The sequence below is a fragment of the Haliotis rubra genome, unplaced genomic scaffold (genome assembly GCF_003918875.1).
Source record: "Haliotis rubra isolate DU_JTF1 unplaced genomic scaffold, ASM391887v1 Scf354, whole genome shotgun sequence".
Taxonomy (NCBI): domain Eukaryota; kingdom Metazoa; phylum Mollusca; class Gastropoda; order Lepetellida; family Haliotidae; genus Haliotis; species Haliotis rubra.
The window spans coordinates 604,343-621,197 of record NW_025767029.1 but is presented as its reverse complement, the minus strand read 5'-3'; the positions used below and the strand labels follow the sequence as shown (position 1 = coordinate 621,197).

General features: G+C 41.6%; 1 protein-coding gene across 2 annotated transcripts in view; it reads left to right on the top strand.

Moving 5' to 3' along the window:
• The first annotated feature begins 772 nt into the window (after nucleotides 1–772).
• LOC124285166 (protein dispatched homolog 3-like) overlaps nucleotides 773–16,855 on the top strand; it is a 34,971-nt gene continuing 18,888 nt past the window's right edge. Inside the window, exons 1-2 of one of the 2 annotated variants that reach the window (XM_046721348.1) lie at nucleotides 773–948; nucleotides 9,645–9,906. In XM_046721348.1, coding sequence (XP_046577304.1) covers nucleotides 9,705–9,906 — 202 coding nt within the window. In that variant the 5' untranslated portion in view covers nucleotides 773–948; nucleotides 9,645–9,704. Of the gene's footprint in view, nucleotides 1,044–9,644; nucleotides 9,907–16,855 lie in introns of both variants that reach the window. The other variant, XM_046721347.1, reaches the window with a different exon arrangement.

Sequence of the window (16,855 nt, the reverse complement as noted above, 5' to 3'; positions counted from 1 at the left end):
TGTTCTGTTCTGGCTTGCGGTACACTAATCTTCTTAATTAATAACGGAAGGGAACACATGACCTTTGTTGTTCTTAAATGTACACATACAAGCTCTCTTCCTCGTAGCATTCATTCACCTGATGGCGGCATAAGGATATACTCCGGAACGCTGTGTTCCTCACAATAAAGAAGTTGACATCCATAAAAAGGCGCTTTCCCACAACTTAAGCTGATTGAACAAGGTATGTTTTCATCATATGAATGTGTGTATTAGTTTGGAATACTGACACTTTTAACATAATTTGACGTGACGTCAGCTGAATGTTGGAGAATATCCGGACGTGAGGCGGGTCTACGTGTACTACTGTAGTGAAACCCCCAACCATGGTATGGTGCGGACAAGCCCAGAAACAAACCCAGACACATTAACAAAAGTGACTTCAGATGAAAATATCAACAGATAATCGGCAATTCCTAACTATGTCAGAAATCAACTTAATCGCTTGCCAAATTCTATTAAAGTACAGAGCGCTTCGTCAGAATCAGTTCATGGCAAGTGTTTTCGACGTTTCCTCGGCCACGTGATTTTTACATAAGGCTATGGAAGAATCAATAAGAAGAACATTGCCTTCATGTCTTCTATTACCCCCAGTGGGACTGCGGCATCGATCCTAGTCGTTACGACAGTATGTTCCCCTACCTCGTACCATCTACCCGAGATTTATATTTAATGACAGTAAAAATCAATACTCCCCTGTCTGTGTCGTTCCGTCGACATCCCAAAGCTCGGCGCGTCCTGTTCTCATGACGACGCCTCTTTCCCACAGGCTGGCAATGTGTAGCAGCAGCAGTCTGTATAATCGAAGTTATCGGGGCCTGAGTGACAGAGAGTGTTGAGAATCGAGAGTGTGTGGGTTATGCCGGGAACACCAAGGCAACAAACAGCACATGGAACAAGAGAACGACGGTAAACATTTAACTATTATTGATGAGAGCTACCACTCATTATTTGAGACGGGTGCCTTCCTATTCATTAGACCGCTGATATCGGCTGAGTACAAGGTAAGGCTTCTCTCCATATTAATGATGAAACAGGGAAATTAGTTCAACTTAACGCGATAAGCACACCGGGTGTATCGGGATTCGAATTATAAGTAGCAAATGTTTTTCGTTATGTACAGACACAAAACTGGATTCGGGTCAGCCTCCCGCCCCCATTCCCTTGACAAGCCGTCATAGCCGAAATGTTGTTGAAAGTCCTGAAAAGTATATGTACAAAACGCCTTTACGTATACTATATCCGTGAAGCTTTTCTATTTAATAAGTGAGTTATAATGTAACATTGGATCCACGCTATTTCCGACATGTAGCGACTATACGTTAAAGAATATATATATTGATTACCCCCTTTTTCCATATTGGCAATTGGTTCCATGTGGAATGCAACCCCTTACCTGTCTGATATGTGAGATATCGAACATGCCCTCGTAGACTGATACATGAATGTTCTGTTCCTCATGGCTTGGCGATGGGTAGGGATTTGTTTGTTCGTCAGTGTAGATTTCAAGACAAATATTGGTTCTTGTTCTTGTTTACATATTACATGTGGATGGCCGAAGTATTTCGAAAAGAAAATTAAAATGAACCCAGTTTAATGACATATTGTAAATATATGTTAAGACTATAATATGAAGGTGAAAGTGACTTGTAAATATGACGTCACATAACGCAAATTCATTCTCCATGGTGTTCCTAAACAGGTGGCGCATAGGTATGTGTGAGTACTTATTACTACAGTATATGATCAGTATACACACGTGTACCGGCCACACCCACCCTCCAACCCCACTCAGCATACACACACCCGCACATACATACCTACGTCTAGTGTACGTACATACACCCATCCTTCATCCCTATCTAAAGATGTGTGCATTTGACTTCGTTTAAATGAGCAGATTTCAGTCCGATTGCATCAATACTTGACTCATTTTATTGAATTAAAGGCACATATTTCATTTACTTCTTGTTGACAAATTACAAAGTAGCGAACGTGAAGAGTGGGCTCAGCAACAAGCAGGATCTGCCAGTGAAATCTAGACGTATATTGTACTAAGTTCGGTGTGCAATACACTCTGATAAAATACACAAGGGTTGACACTCGCGATGCTAAAAACCTGATCGAAAGCCGGACAGCCCGATTATTTCAACATGCGGTTCAATCCAACCTTACGTTTTTGACCCCCAAAAATTGTGTTGAGCTTGTGGGTCATTCTTTTACCTTTCTGCTCATCGTATTCAATTGTATTTCATATTTGACCACTGACCCTCGCATTAGCACCACCCTCATGCTTTGAACAAACGTGTGGTCCCTCTGCGGTAAACATCGCCAATTTCCGTACATCTTTTACTGTACGGAAACGTTATTTAAGCAGTGCCGAGACACGAAAATCGTTACATGGGCGAATTGTAAACAATAACACTGACCCCATTTTCAACACCGACATGTGCGTTGATATTTCGTTTCAGCTCGCTTTTGTCTCGAAATCGTACTAAAAAAACATGGATTGAATATAGTTCTTTAATTTAACAAATTTGATGACGTATAATTCGATGATTTGGCCCCATTTCTCCTGTTGTATGCTGGAAATAAAATGAACGCCCACTAATAGTATCTAGGAAATGGTTGTTACCACATAATATTATAAATAATAAATAAAACTCATACATTTGAAACACAGAACTGAGTAATTCAATCGTGTATTTTTAACAATGTATGCGCTTTATAATAAAGAATAATATGCTTATTATTTGTATTCATTTGGCGTATATCATTTCAATATAACATCCATATCTATTCTTCCATTTTGCATGGGGTTGATCACGGTGATGCAATAGGCATTCATCTTAAACAGTATAACAATAGTCATGGTATGGCAACATCTGCGATATGCTACCGTGAAGTTGATTACACGTCAGACCATTGGTATGTTGGCTACTGGATATGGAATCACATGACTACTATGGTATATATAAAGCTGAATGTACCCTATTCCCCACCCCACTCAACCCCAGATACAGCTGCAGTTTTTATGTAATAGGAAAACGGACACATTATGAAATGTTAATAGAAGGAATTAGATAAACTGTTGACAGAACTACACCATGATTGCTGTAGGTTGTCAAATAATCAAGGTGAATAAATATCTTCACATTAACCACATCTTGTGTTAACCACACATATTCAAATCCAAGTCTAAACAGAATATTTTTAATATGAGTAGCCCACGTGGTAGGGCCAGAATCTTCCATTAGGTAGCATTGGCGAGGCAGTCCGTGTTCATCCAAATATCGTAGCCTGCGCCAATACTTAATATCCCTTGTGGTGTTGACAAGTTGGAGAGGGGTTCTGCCACATTCTCCCCAAACCATAGCATTGTTTGTTGTTTTCACATTTTGAGAAACCATTTACACATTTTATGCTGACAGGTACTGTTAAATAACTTTACAATTTTTAGGTCCCCTATACTTAATAGTTAACTGGTCAACACATTCAGATCACGTTCTTCTAAATTCAAAGCCAAATCACTGATTGTGTGTTGAAATGTATGTATGTATGCACTGCTGCAAAATATAATAAAGCGAAAAGAGTCCATTGCAGCATTTAATTAAACTTGTTAACTGCTGTCTGACTGAACAATTGGTGATATCAAATTATGTGATTATTGATACGTATCAGATCTATTCTAACATCACCAGGGTCATCATGTTCTAAATGAGTAATATATAGCAAATGCATACTCTGAAACAGGCTTCATACCATAAAAGTTGGGTTACTCAAAACAGGTGTCATTAGTAAAAACTATAAACAGTGGAATGTCCATCTGTCTAAAAAGTTCATCTTCAAAGATATGTACTTTTAAGGGATTGTATGTATTTTTTTGGTAATGTATTAACATACTGATCATACTTTGTATTTTTATATATTCAGTTTAGTGAAATAATGTGTCAAATTCATTGTATGGAACACTATATTTGTGTGTATTTTTGTGTACAGATCATTTGATTCACAATGTTTATTGCAATCATAAACATTTCTGAACAATATTGGTATACTTTTTTAATGTTGTTTTGCAAACCTATTCAGACCTATAATGTGACAACATTCTGTGAAAAAAGTATGCACATAGATGGATCTATGATATGTGCCAAAGTAACTCAAAGTAAGGAATATATTTTTCTGTATTATGTCACTGAGAGTTGACAATTTTACAAGCACAACCACAGTTTAAAAAACAATGGATTGAAATTTATCATTATGCAATAGAAAAAAAGAAATAGTTAATGGCTTTTCATATTAACAAAAATAGGCTTTAACATTATTCATATGGATCTAAACGCTTTCCCTAGTTATTTCACCAGGCGATCGAAACATATATCCGCAAAATCTAACCTGTAACGATGGAAGATACGGGACATAAACGGCGATATTTCAGATCCATGTGTCGAAGGGTTAGCGCAGCAGACCCCGGGAACCAGACTGAGCCGTTTCCAAATCGCTAAAAAATCTACGGAAACTATCGATGTTTACCGAAGAGAGGCTAGACGTTTGTTCAAAGCAGAGGGTAGTGCTAATGCGAGGATCAGTGGCCAAATATGGAATGCAGTTAGACAAATGAAAAAATGAGCAGAAAGGTAAAATAATGACCTACAAGCTAACACAACATTTGTGTGAAAAACGTAAGGTTTGATTGAACCGCGCGTTGAAATAATCGGGCTGTCCGGTTTTCGATCAGGTTTTTAGCATAGTGAGTGTCAACCCTTGTGTATGTTATGTAATGAGTGCAGCGGTAGGATTTTCTAAAATATTCATTTCTTCATCGATTTCGTTCATATTTGAAATATATGTTAACGATAACATTTAACAACAATATACAGTACATTGCAAATGTCTAGATTTTTATATGGTCACTGATTGTACAACGAGATTAGTACCAAGATGCGTCTGTGATGTGACAACAGTGGCAATCTGACGGGGGCAATGCTCTGTCTGATGAACTGCATGCATTATCGGAGAACAGTGGCAATCGGGCGAATGCATGGTGCTATCTGACTGACTGAGTTGATGGACAACAGTGGCAATCTGACGGGGGCAATGTGCTGTCTGATCGACTGAATTGTCGGACAACAGTGGCAATCTGGTGGATGCAGGGTGCTATCTGACTGACTGAGTTGAGGGACAACAGTGGCAATCTGACGGGGGCAATGTGCTGTCTGATTGACTGAATTGTCGGACAACAGTGGCAATCTGGTGGATGCAGGGTGCTATCTGACTGACTGAGTTGAGGGACAACAGTGGCAATCTGACGGGGGCAATGTGCTGTCTGATCGACTGAATTGTCGGACAACAGTGGCAATCTGGTGGATGCAGGGTGCTATCTGACTGACTGAGTTGAGGGACAACAGTGGCAATCTGGTGGATGCAATGTGCTGTCTGATTGACTGAATTGTTAGACAACAGTGGCAATCTGGTGGATGCAGGGTGCTATCTGACTGACTGAGTTGAGGGACAACAGTGGCAATCTGACGGGGGCAATGTGCTGTCTGATTGACTGAATTGTCAGACAACAGTGGCAATCTGGTGGATGCAATGTGCTGTCTGACTGACTGAGTTGAGGGACAACAGTGGCAATCTGGCGGGGGCAGTGTGCTGTCTGATTGACTGAATTGAGGGACAACATCAGGGATAACTGCCTAAATGACATTAGCTGATTAATGATAGTGAGTGAGGAAGTTCGGTTTTACGCCGCCTTTAGCAATATTCCAGCAATATCACAATGACACATGGTAATCATGATGATTATGATGATGATGATGATGATGATGATAACGCCAAAAAGCTTCGTGACAACTTAACTCGTCATTTATTTGATGACGAGACACAAGGGAAACATTAAAAGAAATGCAAACAAACTGGGAGCACCGTCAGACGGATTACCAGGGGATCAGTTTTTAACTCAACTGTCACACTGAACAGAAACGAGCTTAAAGGGCAAGTGATCCAACATAGCAATTTTGCAGTTTTCAATGACACTGCTTCCCAAAAATATTTATTTGAAAAACGGGGAAAATAAGATAGCAGGCGATGAAAAAGGACAGGCGAAAGTGTTCCCCATATGGAAACACGCCACTTGAGTTAAAACAGTGTTGAACTAGCAGTGGAAATTTTGAATTTCACAAATCCTGGCTGCTACCGCCTCGGATTTTTAAATTGCTTTACAGGACTTTTCCGTTTGCACATCCTTCGATAATAAATGTCTACCTTGGGCGTCAATCAATAACAGACATTCATTGATGGAATTGGTTTATTGTATCCAAACAGGATGGTCGTCAAAAAGCTAGGTAGCGACATCTGATTACTCACAATGTCAAGATCAAAGTTGGTTTCAAACACAGAACTAAATATGATATGGCATTTTGGTGGCCTCCTACGCCCAGTTGCCAGACAGCTTGTACCAAGATGAATCAATGTTGGTTAGTGAACCGACAGTTACCTTCCATTAACACGGAGGAGACAATGGTCTGACAACCATCTTGAGGACAGGTTTATCCATCATCAAATCATACAGACATTCACACTTTGAAGTATTCATTATTTACAGGAAATATTTATTCAACATTAATGTGAAACATATTTCATTATTAGCAATTATACAGTTAAAATATTATCGTTTACTTAAGGTATGATATTATCACATTGTTAGAAAGATACTATTTTACTGGACAAAATAAGTTAGGGATATTGTTATTTTATGATTGATATTTTATCAGTGTGTAATGAATAAAGAGGTCAGTATTCATAATTTCAAAATTTACATATATCCCTAACTATTTTTGTCCAGTATATATACTACAGATTCAGCAATAATCATTTGTATACGTCTATTAATATTTATTTTTCGCTTGGAAATAGAGGGAAATTATATCAGCAAGAAAATCGCAAATTACATTTTGCCATACATGCCCTTTAATTAAGATCTGGGTTATTGGATACTGTTTAAGGTAGCATCATTAATGCCCCTGGCTATCTGTGGCAGGAAAGACTTTAGGAACAGGCAGATTGCGTTTCAAGACTACATCGCTCACATAACTGGCAATAGACCACAACAGGCAGGTGACAGAGCGAGGAATCAATGGGCCCAGAACGTCCAGAGGTCTCCGGAATACCGTACAACAGCCGGTGAATGTAGCTCATCTCAAAATGCTCGGTACAGTTACATGACTAATTCTCTGGTCGAAATTTATACCAATATCGATCCTACATGGCATTCAAATTATCAATATTGTATTGATTTCATAGTAAACATATTATAGCTTTGATCTCCCGACGGACTTTTAATTCATGGAGCGTTTGTATCTGTAATTTCATGTTAATTCATTTTTGTATTCTATCGACAAAACGGAAATAACTTGACATTTGGATGCACGAGTCACGTGCAATACGTGTATTGCATTTCCCTACTTTTGAGGAGAACAGTTTATTTGCCTTCCCATGTATTTGTGATGAAAATGTTTCTCTCGCTTTCACTTACAGTTATTAAAATGTTGAAGATTTTCTTGCAAACGAGGGGCGGTGGGGTAGCCTAATGGTTAAAGCGTTGGCTCGTCACGCCGAAGACCCGGGTTCGAATCCCCACATGGGCACAATGTGTGAAGCCCATTTCTGGTGTCCCCCGCCGTGATGTTGCTGGAATATTGCTAAAAGCGGCGTAAAACCAAACTCAGTCAGTCAGTCAGTCTTGCAAACGAAACTGGCTCCACGCGACCGTGGATGCATCATTCAATCTAATGCTTACATTACGTCCTTGCGTACTTTTCCATAGCGTTTCCCATCTGACTACTTCCACAAGGAACTAGCATGACGCACAACATGCCGCCAGGCCATGAAGGATCCTATGTCCAATGCAGTTTAGTCTATTGAAGAAAATTCATTATCAATGCAATGTCTTAATTTATCAATTTGCGTTTTAGTGATTAAATGTCATACATTAAATGCCTGAACATTCTTGATGTACCAATAAAGACATGCGAGTGTCGTTGTTATATCTTCAAGTGTTATCGAAATGACATGTTCACTGGTGGGGACTTTAATCCCATGGGAGATCAGGTTTGTGTGGCACCAAGTATTTTGGCGGATTCGTAAACAAAGTAACGGAATACTTGAACAACGAGGAGAGTTCTATGAATATACAACTTCTGTAATATAAAGTGAGCGACGTTTCGGTGTAGCTACTAACATCGTTATCAAGCTGTGGAGTTTGTTAATGGCTGAAACTGCCACGTGTCCATAAAGACGGCGGATAATATAAAATGAGCGACGTTTCGGTGAGCGACTCATTACGGTGTTAGTAGCTACACCGAAACGTCGCTCACTTTATATTAAAGAAGTTGTATATCCATAGAACTCTCCTCGTTGTTCATCACACCAACTTCTGAATGCCACTCAAACAAGTTAACGGAATACTTGGTGGGGACTTTAATCCCATGGAAGATTAGGTTTGTGTGGCAACAAGTATCGTGATATTTCATCCACAGTTACTGTACAGCCACATTACTCCACGTGCAACACGTCCAAGCATAGGTTAGGGGGTGTTAACAAGTACACAATATGTGAATTGTTAGCTGGTGGTCTCGCAATAATGTTCAACACGTGGATATTAACCCTATTATGATATAACGATATTACATTATTATGACAAAAAGCTGTAACCCTATAATGAGGGTTCATTAGAACTGATGTTCCTATAACAAAGATATAACAATTATACCTTTTCTCACAAATAGTGTAGTATCGTCGAATATATCAGTACACTTAAAGCAGATGTATTGGCAAATTGCGAACATCAAGCATGTGCTTCCCTGGGTAGCTGACTGCATGCAACCAGCAGGATACATGCTGACACAGAGTTACGCACGAACCCGGAACATTCGTGCGGAAACCCGGACAATTGATGCAGAAAAGCAAACCAATCACGCGATTAATCTGAACCATCACGCAAAAAACAGAAACCACTAACGTGTTTTGCATCGATGTTTATCTGTCTCTGTTCCATTTAGGACACAGACAACGTAACACATACCCTTGACATGTTCAATTATTTCTTATAATGGTACATCCGTCCTCTTAAATTTGTAATCCGTACTTCTCATCTTTGTACCAAATAACGAACAACTAATATATATTCAATTATACAAAGTACTCACGACAAACAATTGTTTGTTTGAACGCCGCACTCAGCAAGATTCCAATATGGTGACTGGCTGTAAATAATACAATACAGTGACTAATAGCATGGACATCGATCTACGCAGTTGGGATACAATGACATGTGTCAACCAAGTCAGCGGGCCCAACCACCCGATCCTGTCAGTCGGCTCTCACGACAAGCATGGGTTGCTGAGGACCAGTTCTGATCCGGGTCTTCACGGGTCCACGACAAACAAAGAATTAAAATGTTACCCTACCGCTTTCCCATGTAATTAATCCCTATGGTAGCAACACACTTCTACAATGGAATAACGTGTGCAGTTTGGGAATGAGAGTTTATGCATAATGTGGCCACTTCAGCTCCAGATAAAAACTTCTTCCTTTTCCCATTTCAGGTATTGGAAACAGAGCTTTAAAGATTTCAACCTCTGACAACGAGACCGCCATATTGAATCATGGGAGACAACTCTACCCCTCAAACAATCGAAGTGACGTTAGGCCAGGAAAACTCTGAGGGAGACAAAGATTTCAACAGTAAGAGGATGGAAGGACAAGGGGAAAACCAGGAGAGTGATACCACGTCACAGACGGAACTGAAACCTGTCAAAACCATAGCATTTTGCAGATTCATTGTTAGAAGACACAAGCTTGCGTTTGGTAAGTGAAAAACTATGTTCGTGAGTTGAGTAAAACCCATTCACTCGAACTTCCGATCACCATCGATGATACGTCGAATTCGTACTTCGACACAAGCAGTGTGTTGTTAGGACAAAAAGGCTGATAGTATAACGGCCCAATACTACTTGGCAAACTGAATAGTACGGTATTGTGTCTGAACTGGCAACTTTGCTGGATGATGATGGTTTAGTTAGAGCTGAATGTACAATCCTTTAGACAGATCCCACTGTACAGCCATTTAGACATAGCTGAATGTACAACACTTTAGACAGAACTCAATGTACAACCGTTTTGACAGAGCTCACTGTACAACCGTTTAGACAGAGCTGAATGTACAACCGTTTAGGCAGAGCCCACTGTACACCTCTTTAAACGGCGACAACTGTAAATCGTTTTTTTACAGAGCCCACAATACACCGGTTTAGACAGAGATCAATGTACACCGGTTTAGACAGAGAACACTGTGCAATCCTTTAGACGGACACCGCTGTACACCAATTTAGACAAAGATCACTGTACACCGGTTTAGACGGACACCGCTGTTTACCGGTTTAGACAGAGACCACTGTACACCGGTTTAGACAGAGAACACTGTACAACCCTTTAAATAGACACCGCTGTACACGGGTTTAGACAGAGATCACTGTACACCGGCTTAGACAGAGAACACTCACTGTACAACCCTTTAGACGGACACCGCTGTACACCGGTTTAGACAGAGGACACTGTACAACCCTTTAGACGGACACCGCTGTACACCGGTTTAGACAGAGATCACTGGACAAACCTTTGGGCGGAGACTGCTGTACACTGGTATAGACAGAGATCACAGGGCACCGGTTTAGACAGAGATCACTGGACAACCCTTTGGACGGACGCCGCTGTGCAACGGCAAATATCACTCTGTTTCGTTTTCACATAAAGCACAGAGACATTGTTATTCCGGTAGTTATGGCCGACCGGAATACCTATCTAAAAGCGGGAAGTCTAGGATAGTAAAGGTTGCATTAGTGTCCTCGTCTGACACTGGTCCTGGTAGTGATGAATGAGTACAAACAGGCTAATAGACAACGACGGCCAGCAGAACCTTGCAATTTCCTTCCGTGGTAATACAAAACTTTCAAAGGCAAGATTATCAAACCCGTTACGTAGGCGAACAACCCGTTAGTAGACAAGTCATCTGATGTCATGAAGAGTTTACATTGACGTTATGTGATATGACATCTTCGACTATCTAGCGTATTATATCCTCATTCTATAATGTTAAATAACCATGACCTATTCACCAGCAACGTTTCATTTTGGAAGTAACGTCCCAGCACTGTTCTGTGCTCCTGAGTGTATTTTGATTGGACTGAGAGTTCAGTGTGTTCCGGCAGCAAACGAACATGCCATAGGCGGATCCAGAGGGGAGTGCAAGGTGGTGATACTGGTACAATACCCCCGACAATCGAGCATGGTGATAACAACTGATTACTGATACAACTAGAGTGACTTCTACTGCCTTTTGTCGAGGGTCATCTCTTGACCAATGGAAGTCATTTCTTTCATTTTAATGATGTAGCAAATCTGGTTGCAAAACTTTCTTATGTAAGGGAACTGGATCCAGCACATACAATGTGCAACTCCCTTTATCTTACCTCACACATAAATGGGGGGGTGGGGTAGCCTAGTGGTTAAAGCGTTGGCTCGTCACGCCGAAAACCCGTGTTCGAATCCCCACATGGGTACAATGTGTGAAGCCCATTTCTGGTGTCCCCGCCGTGATGTTGCTGGAATATTGCTAAAAGCGGCGTAAAACCAAACTCAGTCAGTCACACATAAATGTCGTTTTCTGATTGGCTGACCCAATCAATGTACCGTACAAGTAACCCCGAGTAACAGTTTCTATGTTACCCTCTAGAAATGCCGAACTGTGGGATTTCGTTTGGTACTTCGTGTTAGTAAGGTTTGGAGTGTTGCCTAACTCCGGTACTCCTTATTACGATCCAATACCGTGCTTCAAACAGTTCAAAATTACCATTGAGGTGTTCAGTAAGATAAATACGTTGTTCACTGGTCCCTCGGGGCCATGGGTTGATGTCACGTATGGCGCGTGACACGTGCACTTTGTGATCAATGGACTTACTCACTTTTTGCATGCTTTTTGACAACTGGAGTTCACACACCTGATATTGGAAATTGAAGAACGGTTGATTATTCTCTAGCCTCTGACTGTTGTGGAAAACACGTTAATTTCAACATAAACTGCGCGTATGTCATGACATGACCGTGGGTATGATGGAAACTGGAATGGCCCAAAATGAAGTTGCCAGACATTTTCGTGTCCATCGAAACACGATCTCATCTCTATGAAGACGTTTTCAACATAATGGGAAGACGATAGATTTGACCGGCCGTCTACGTGTGACGTCACGTCAGCAAGGCAACCACATTCGGCTGACCCTTCTCAGGAATCGATTCAAGACTGCCGGTTTGACTGCTCGGACCATTCCTGGCTTACGTCCAATCAGTTCAAGGACTGTACGAAACTGAGGGAGCACAACATCCGGCCCCAACGACCTGCAATATGTCCAAAGATAGGGATGGTGTTGTGTTCACTGACGAGTCGAGATTTCATTTGGACAGCTCAGATGGCAGGGCAAGGGTGTACAGACGGCGAGGTGAACGGTATTCTGAAGCGTGCGTTGTTCAGCGTCGACAGTTTGGTGGCGACAGCGTTATGGTATGAGGGTACATAACATATCATGGTTGGACACTAAAGCAGATGCTCCTAGAATAAGGTCCTTGAAGCCATTTGAAGATCTGTCTAAATCTAACACACCAGTACCCCTACTCGAATCTACAGGTACAATGTATAGCAGTTGAAACATTGTTGCACAACGTATAACATTGCTTCACAACACTACATTCTGTGGTGGTTATGCATTGGTGATGGCCAAGATATATAAACATTATAATTGATGGGGATACTCATTAAGTAATGATTTTCTAAGGAAAACGACATGTGCGAGAGAACATGATTTATTGAAAATCAATGTTCTCTTCCTGTTTCATGCATCAATCTTCTTAGTACTATATGTAACAATATTCTGTTAGGAGTTGTTAGGGTATAATGTCCCGGCCTTACACAGTACACTGATTCTTGATGTAAATCTGTTGGTACTGATTCCTGTACCTGCCAGGTATATTTCTTCTAGTATACAATGTCTAATATTGTGAGACTGGCGTCGGCATCCCAGGCCACGATTTGTAGGAGTTGCGGCCCTTGGACGTGCCAGAAACCTATGGTTGCGGGTTTGAATGTTGGTTTGCCCCATTTATGTTTCTATGTGTGTGAGCACGATACCATGGCTTGTTTCACCAAAACGGTAAACGTCTGGAACCCGCGTTACTTCTGGGTTTGCTGTCATATTAGGTTAACAGGCCGTGATAAATGTAACTGGAATATTGTTAAAAGCTGTGTTTAACCCAATTCGATTTATTCACAAAGACAACTAACTAGCTGTATTCAAGGGTAAGTGAGTCAGTTGAGATATCGCCATTTTGAACATTATTTTGGTGTGACCTGAGAGAAAAAAGCATGACATATGACCTTTCTGTTACTTGCACGAAAATTGTGAGCAAGTGTATGATACTGTCTAAAAATATTAGCCATTCAGTTCAACTCCCGTTCCTGTAAGAATGTACATCCATTCCACAAACCACCGTTAGGTACTGTCAAAACAGCTGAGAGTGTCAGAGAAAAGCTGTCTGGGTGTTTAGAAAGGTGGGGAACTTAATAATCAATATACTACCTAATCAGGAGCGGAAAGCTGTTTTAGTTACAGGCAGTACACTGTCGCCATGACACTGTTCTACGAAAGCTAATCTGTGCCATCTAACGTCACCCAACGGAACTTTCGCTGAAAGAGCTGTCATAATGATGTTGTCTTTAACTTCACGTAGTGTTAATGCTGTGTCTTAGAGTTGCCGTTTCGTTGGCAACATTACTTCATGACATTGGTGTTTGTACCATATGGTGGGGGAGTAGTACCAGCACCTCACACCCCTGCATATCCAAGACAAGATGCACGCAAACACACACGAATGCACGCACACACACACACACACAAACACACACACACACACACACACACACACACACACACACACACACACACACACACACACACACACACACACACACACACACACACACACACACACACACACACACACACACACACACACACACACACACACACACACACACACACACACACACACACACACACACACACACACACACACACACACACACACACACACACACACACACACACACACACACACACACACACACACACACACACACACACACACACACACACACACACACACACACACACACACACACACACACACACACACACACACACACACACACACACACACACACACACACACACACACACACACACACACACACACACACACACACACACACACACACACACACACACACACACACACACACACACACACACACACACACACACACACACACACACACACACACACACACACACACACACACACACACACACACACACACACACACACACACACACACACACACACACACACACACACACACACACACACACACACACACACACACACACACACACACACACACACACACACACACACACACACACACACACACACACACACACACACACACACACACACACACACACACACACACACACACACACACACACACACACACACACACACACACACACACACACACACACACACACACACACACACACACACACACACACACACACACACACACACACACACACACACACACACACACACACACACACACACACACACACACACACACACACACACACACACACACACACACACACACACACACACACACACACACACACACACACACACACACACACACACACACACACACACACACACACACACACACACACACACACACACACACACACACACACACACACACACACACACACACACACACACACACACACACACACACACACACACACACACACACACACACACACACACACACACACACACACACACACACACACACACACACACACACACACACACACACACACACACACACACACACACACACACACACACACACACACACACACACACACACACACACACACACACACACACACACACACACACACACACACACACACACACACACACACACACACACACACACACACACACACACACACACACACACACACACACACACACACACACACACACACACACACACACACACACACACACACACACACACACACACACACACACACACACACACACACACACACACACACACACACACACACACACACACACACACACACACACACACACACACACACACACACACACACACACACACACACACACACACACACACACACACACACACACACACACACACACACACACACACACACACACACACACACACACACACACACACACACACACACACACACACACACACACACACACACACACACACACACACACCATTACATGAGTCCCTGAATTCCTCATGCATTTGACAATAAAATGACAAATGGTATTTGTCGCCAATACAAAGAGTCTCGGTTCAGTCAACCTAATACATCCAGTGTGAAATCGAACGCCGTACTCGAAAAACATCATTTGTTTGAAATGTAAACAAATTTACCGAGTGTGTCATTTTCCCATATCGTGAGAGGTCCGTGCGTGTACAAGTGCTCAGTAGTTATAGAATAAGCATGGGAAGAATGACATCAAACCAGGAACTGGAGAAATTCCACTATGAAATCGCATTTTTTAAAACATAACGTAAGAATGACATTGTATGGTGAATAGGTTATCACACTCGTGTGTTTTGTGATGGTTATTATCCTGTATTATAACATGTGCTATTCCGGTAAAATATAGCACATGTTACATTTGAACACTTTCTAAATGGCATTGTGTATTCATATCCTGCATTAGGAATAAACACTATGTGTTTAGCTCGCCAAAACCCGCTAAATACAATGTTTATTCCTAATGCAGGATATTAACCATCCCAAAACGCCCGCGTGATAACCTATAGTTATCTTAACTACTAGTTATCACACATCCCGAGTGCCAAGAACTACACTTGCTTCGTCATTGATCACCTGGTATCACCACTTTGGCTTTACACTGACACCATGGTCTAGGTTCATGAATTATTGGCTTAGCTTTCTCTCGTCTCAGGACATGCTTATCTTCTGGTGTCATCACTGACTTTCAGTGGTCCTATAATTTGAACAGTTAATTTGTCCTATGTATCAATTGGAATCTGTTTCTAGAGATAGTCGAGGCTGGCTACTTATTGCACTGACGTTTAATATATCCATTGTTTTGTGACAAAATGATAAAAACAGTCCAGATTGGGCCTGCGGAAATGCACTAAGACAGCGGAAATGCACTCAAAGAGGATTGCTTCAGTGACATACCAGTAGAATCCCTAAAAAGAAATGGTACGTTACATGATTTAGATTGATCAGGAACATTTCCAGTACGTCATGGTATAACCCGAGTACTATCTTGATGATCTACAATATACCTTCTAGAAGCCATAAGATAATGTACGTGTGAATCAGCTCACATTAACACCAGCGGTTCTGTGAAGACCTTTTTTTAATCCCTGGATCTTCAGCCTATGTCTGTGTGGGGTGAACTTGACCACTGTTGCTGTTCGATGAATATAACTATCCCTGACGATGTTGCACGGCGCGGTGGCACGGCTGACAAAGTCGCATAAAAATATTTGTTGTGCAGAGAATCTCATTTGCCCCGGTTTGCCAGCCGTGCTCGTAAT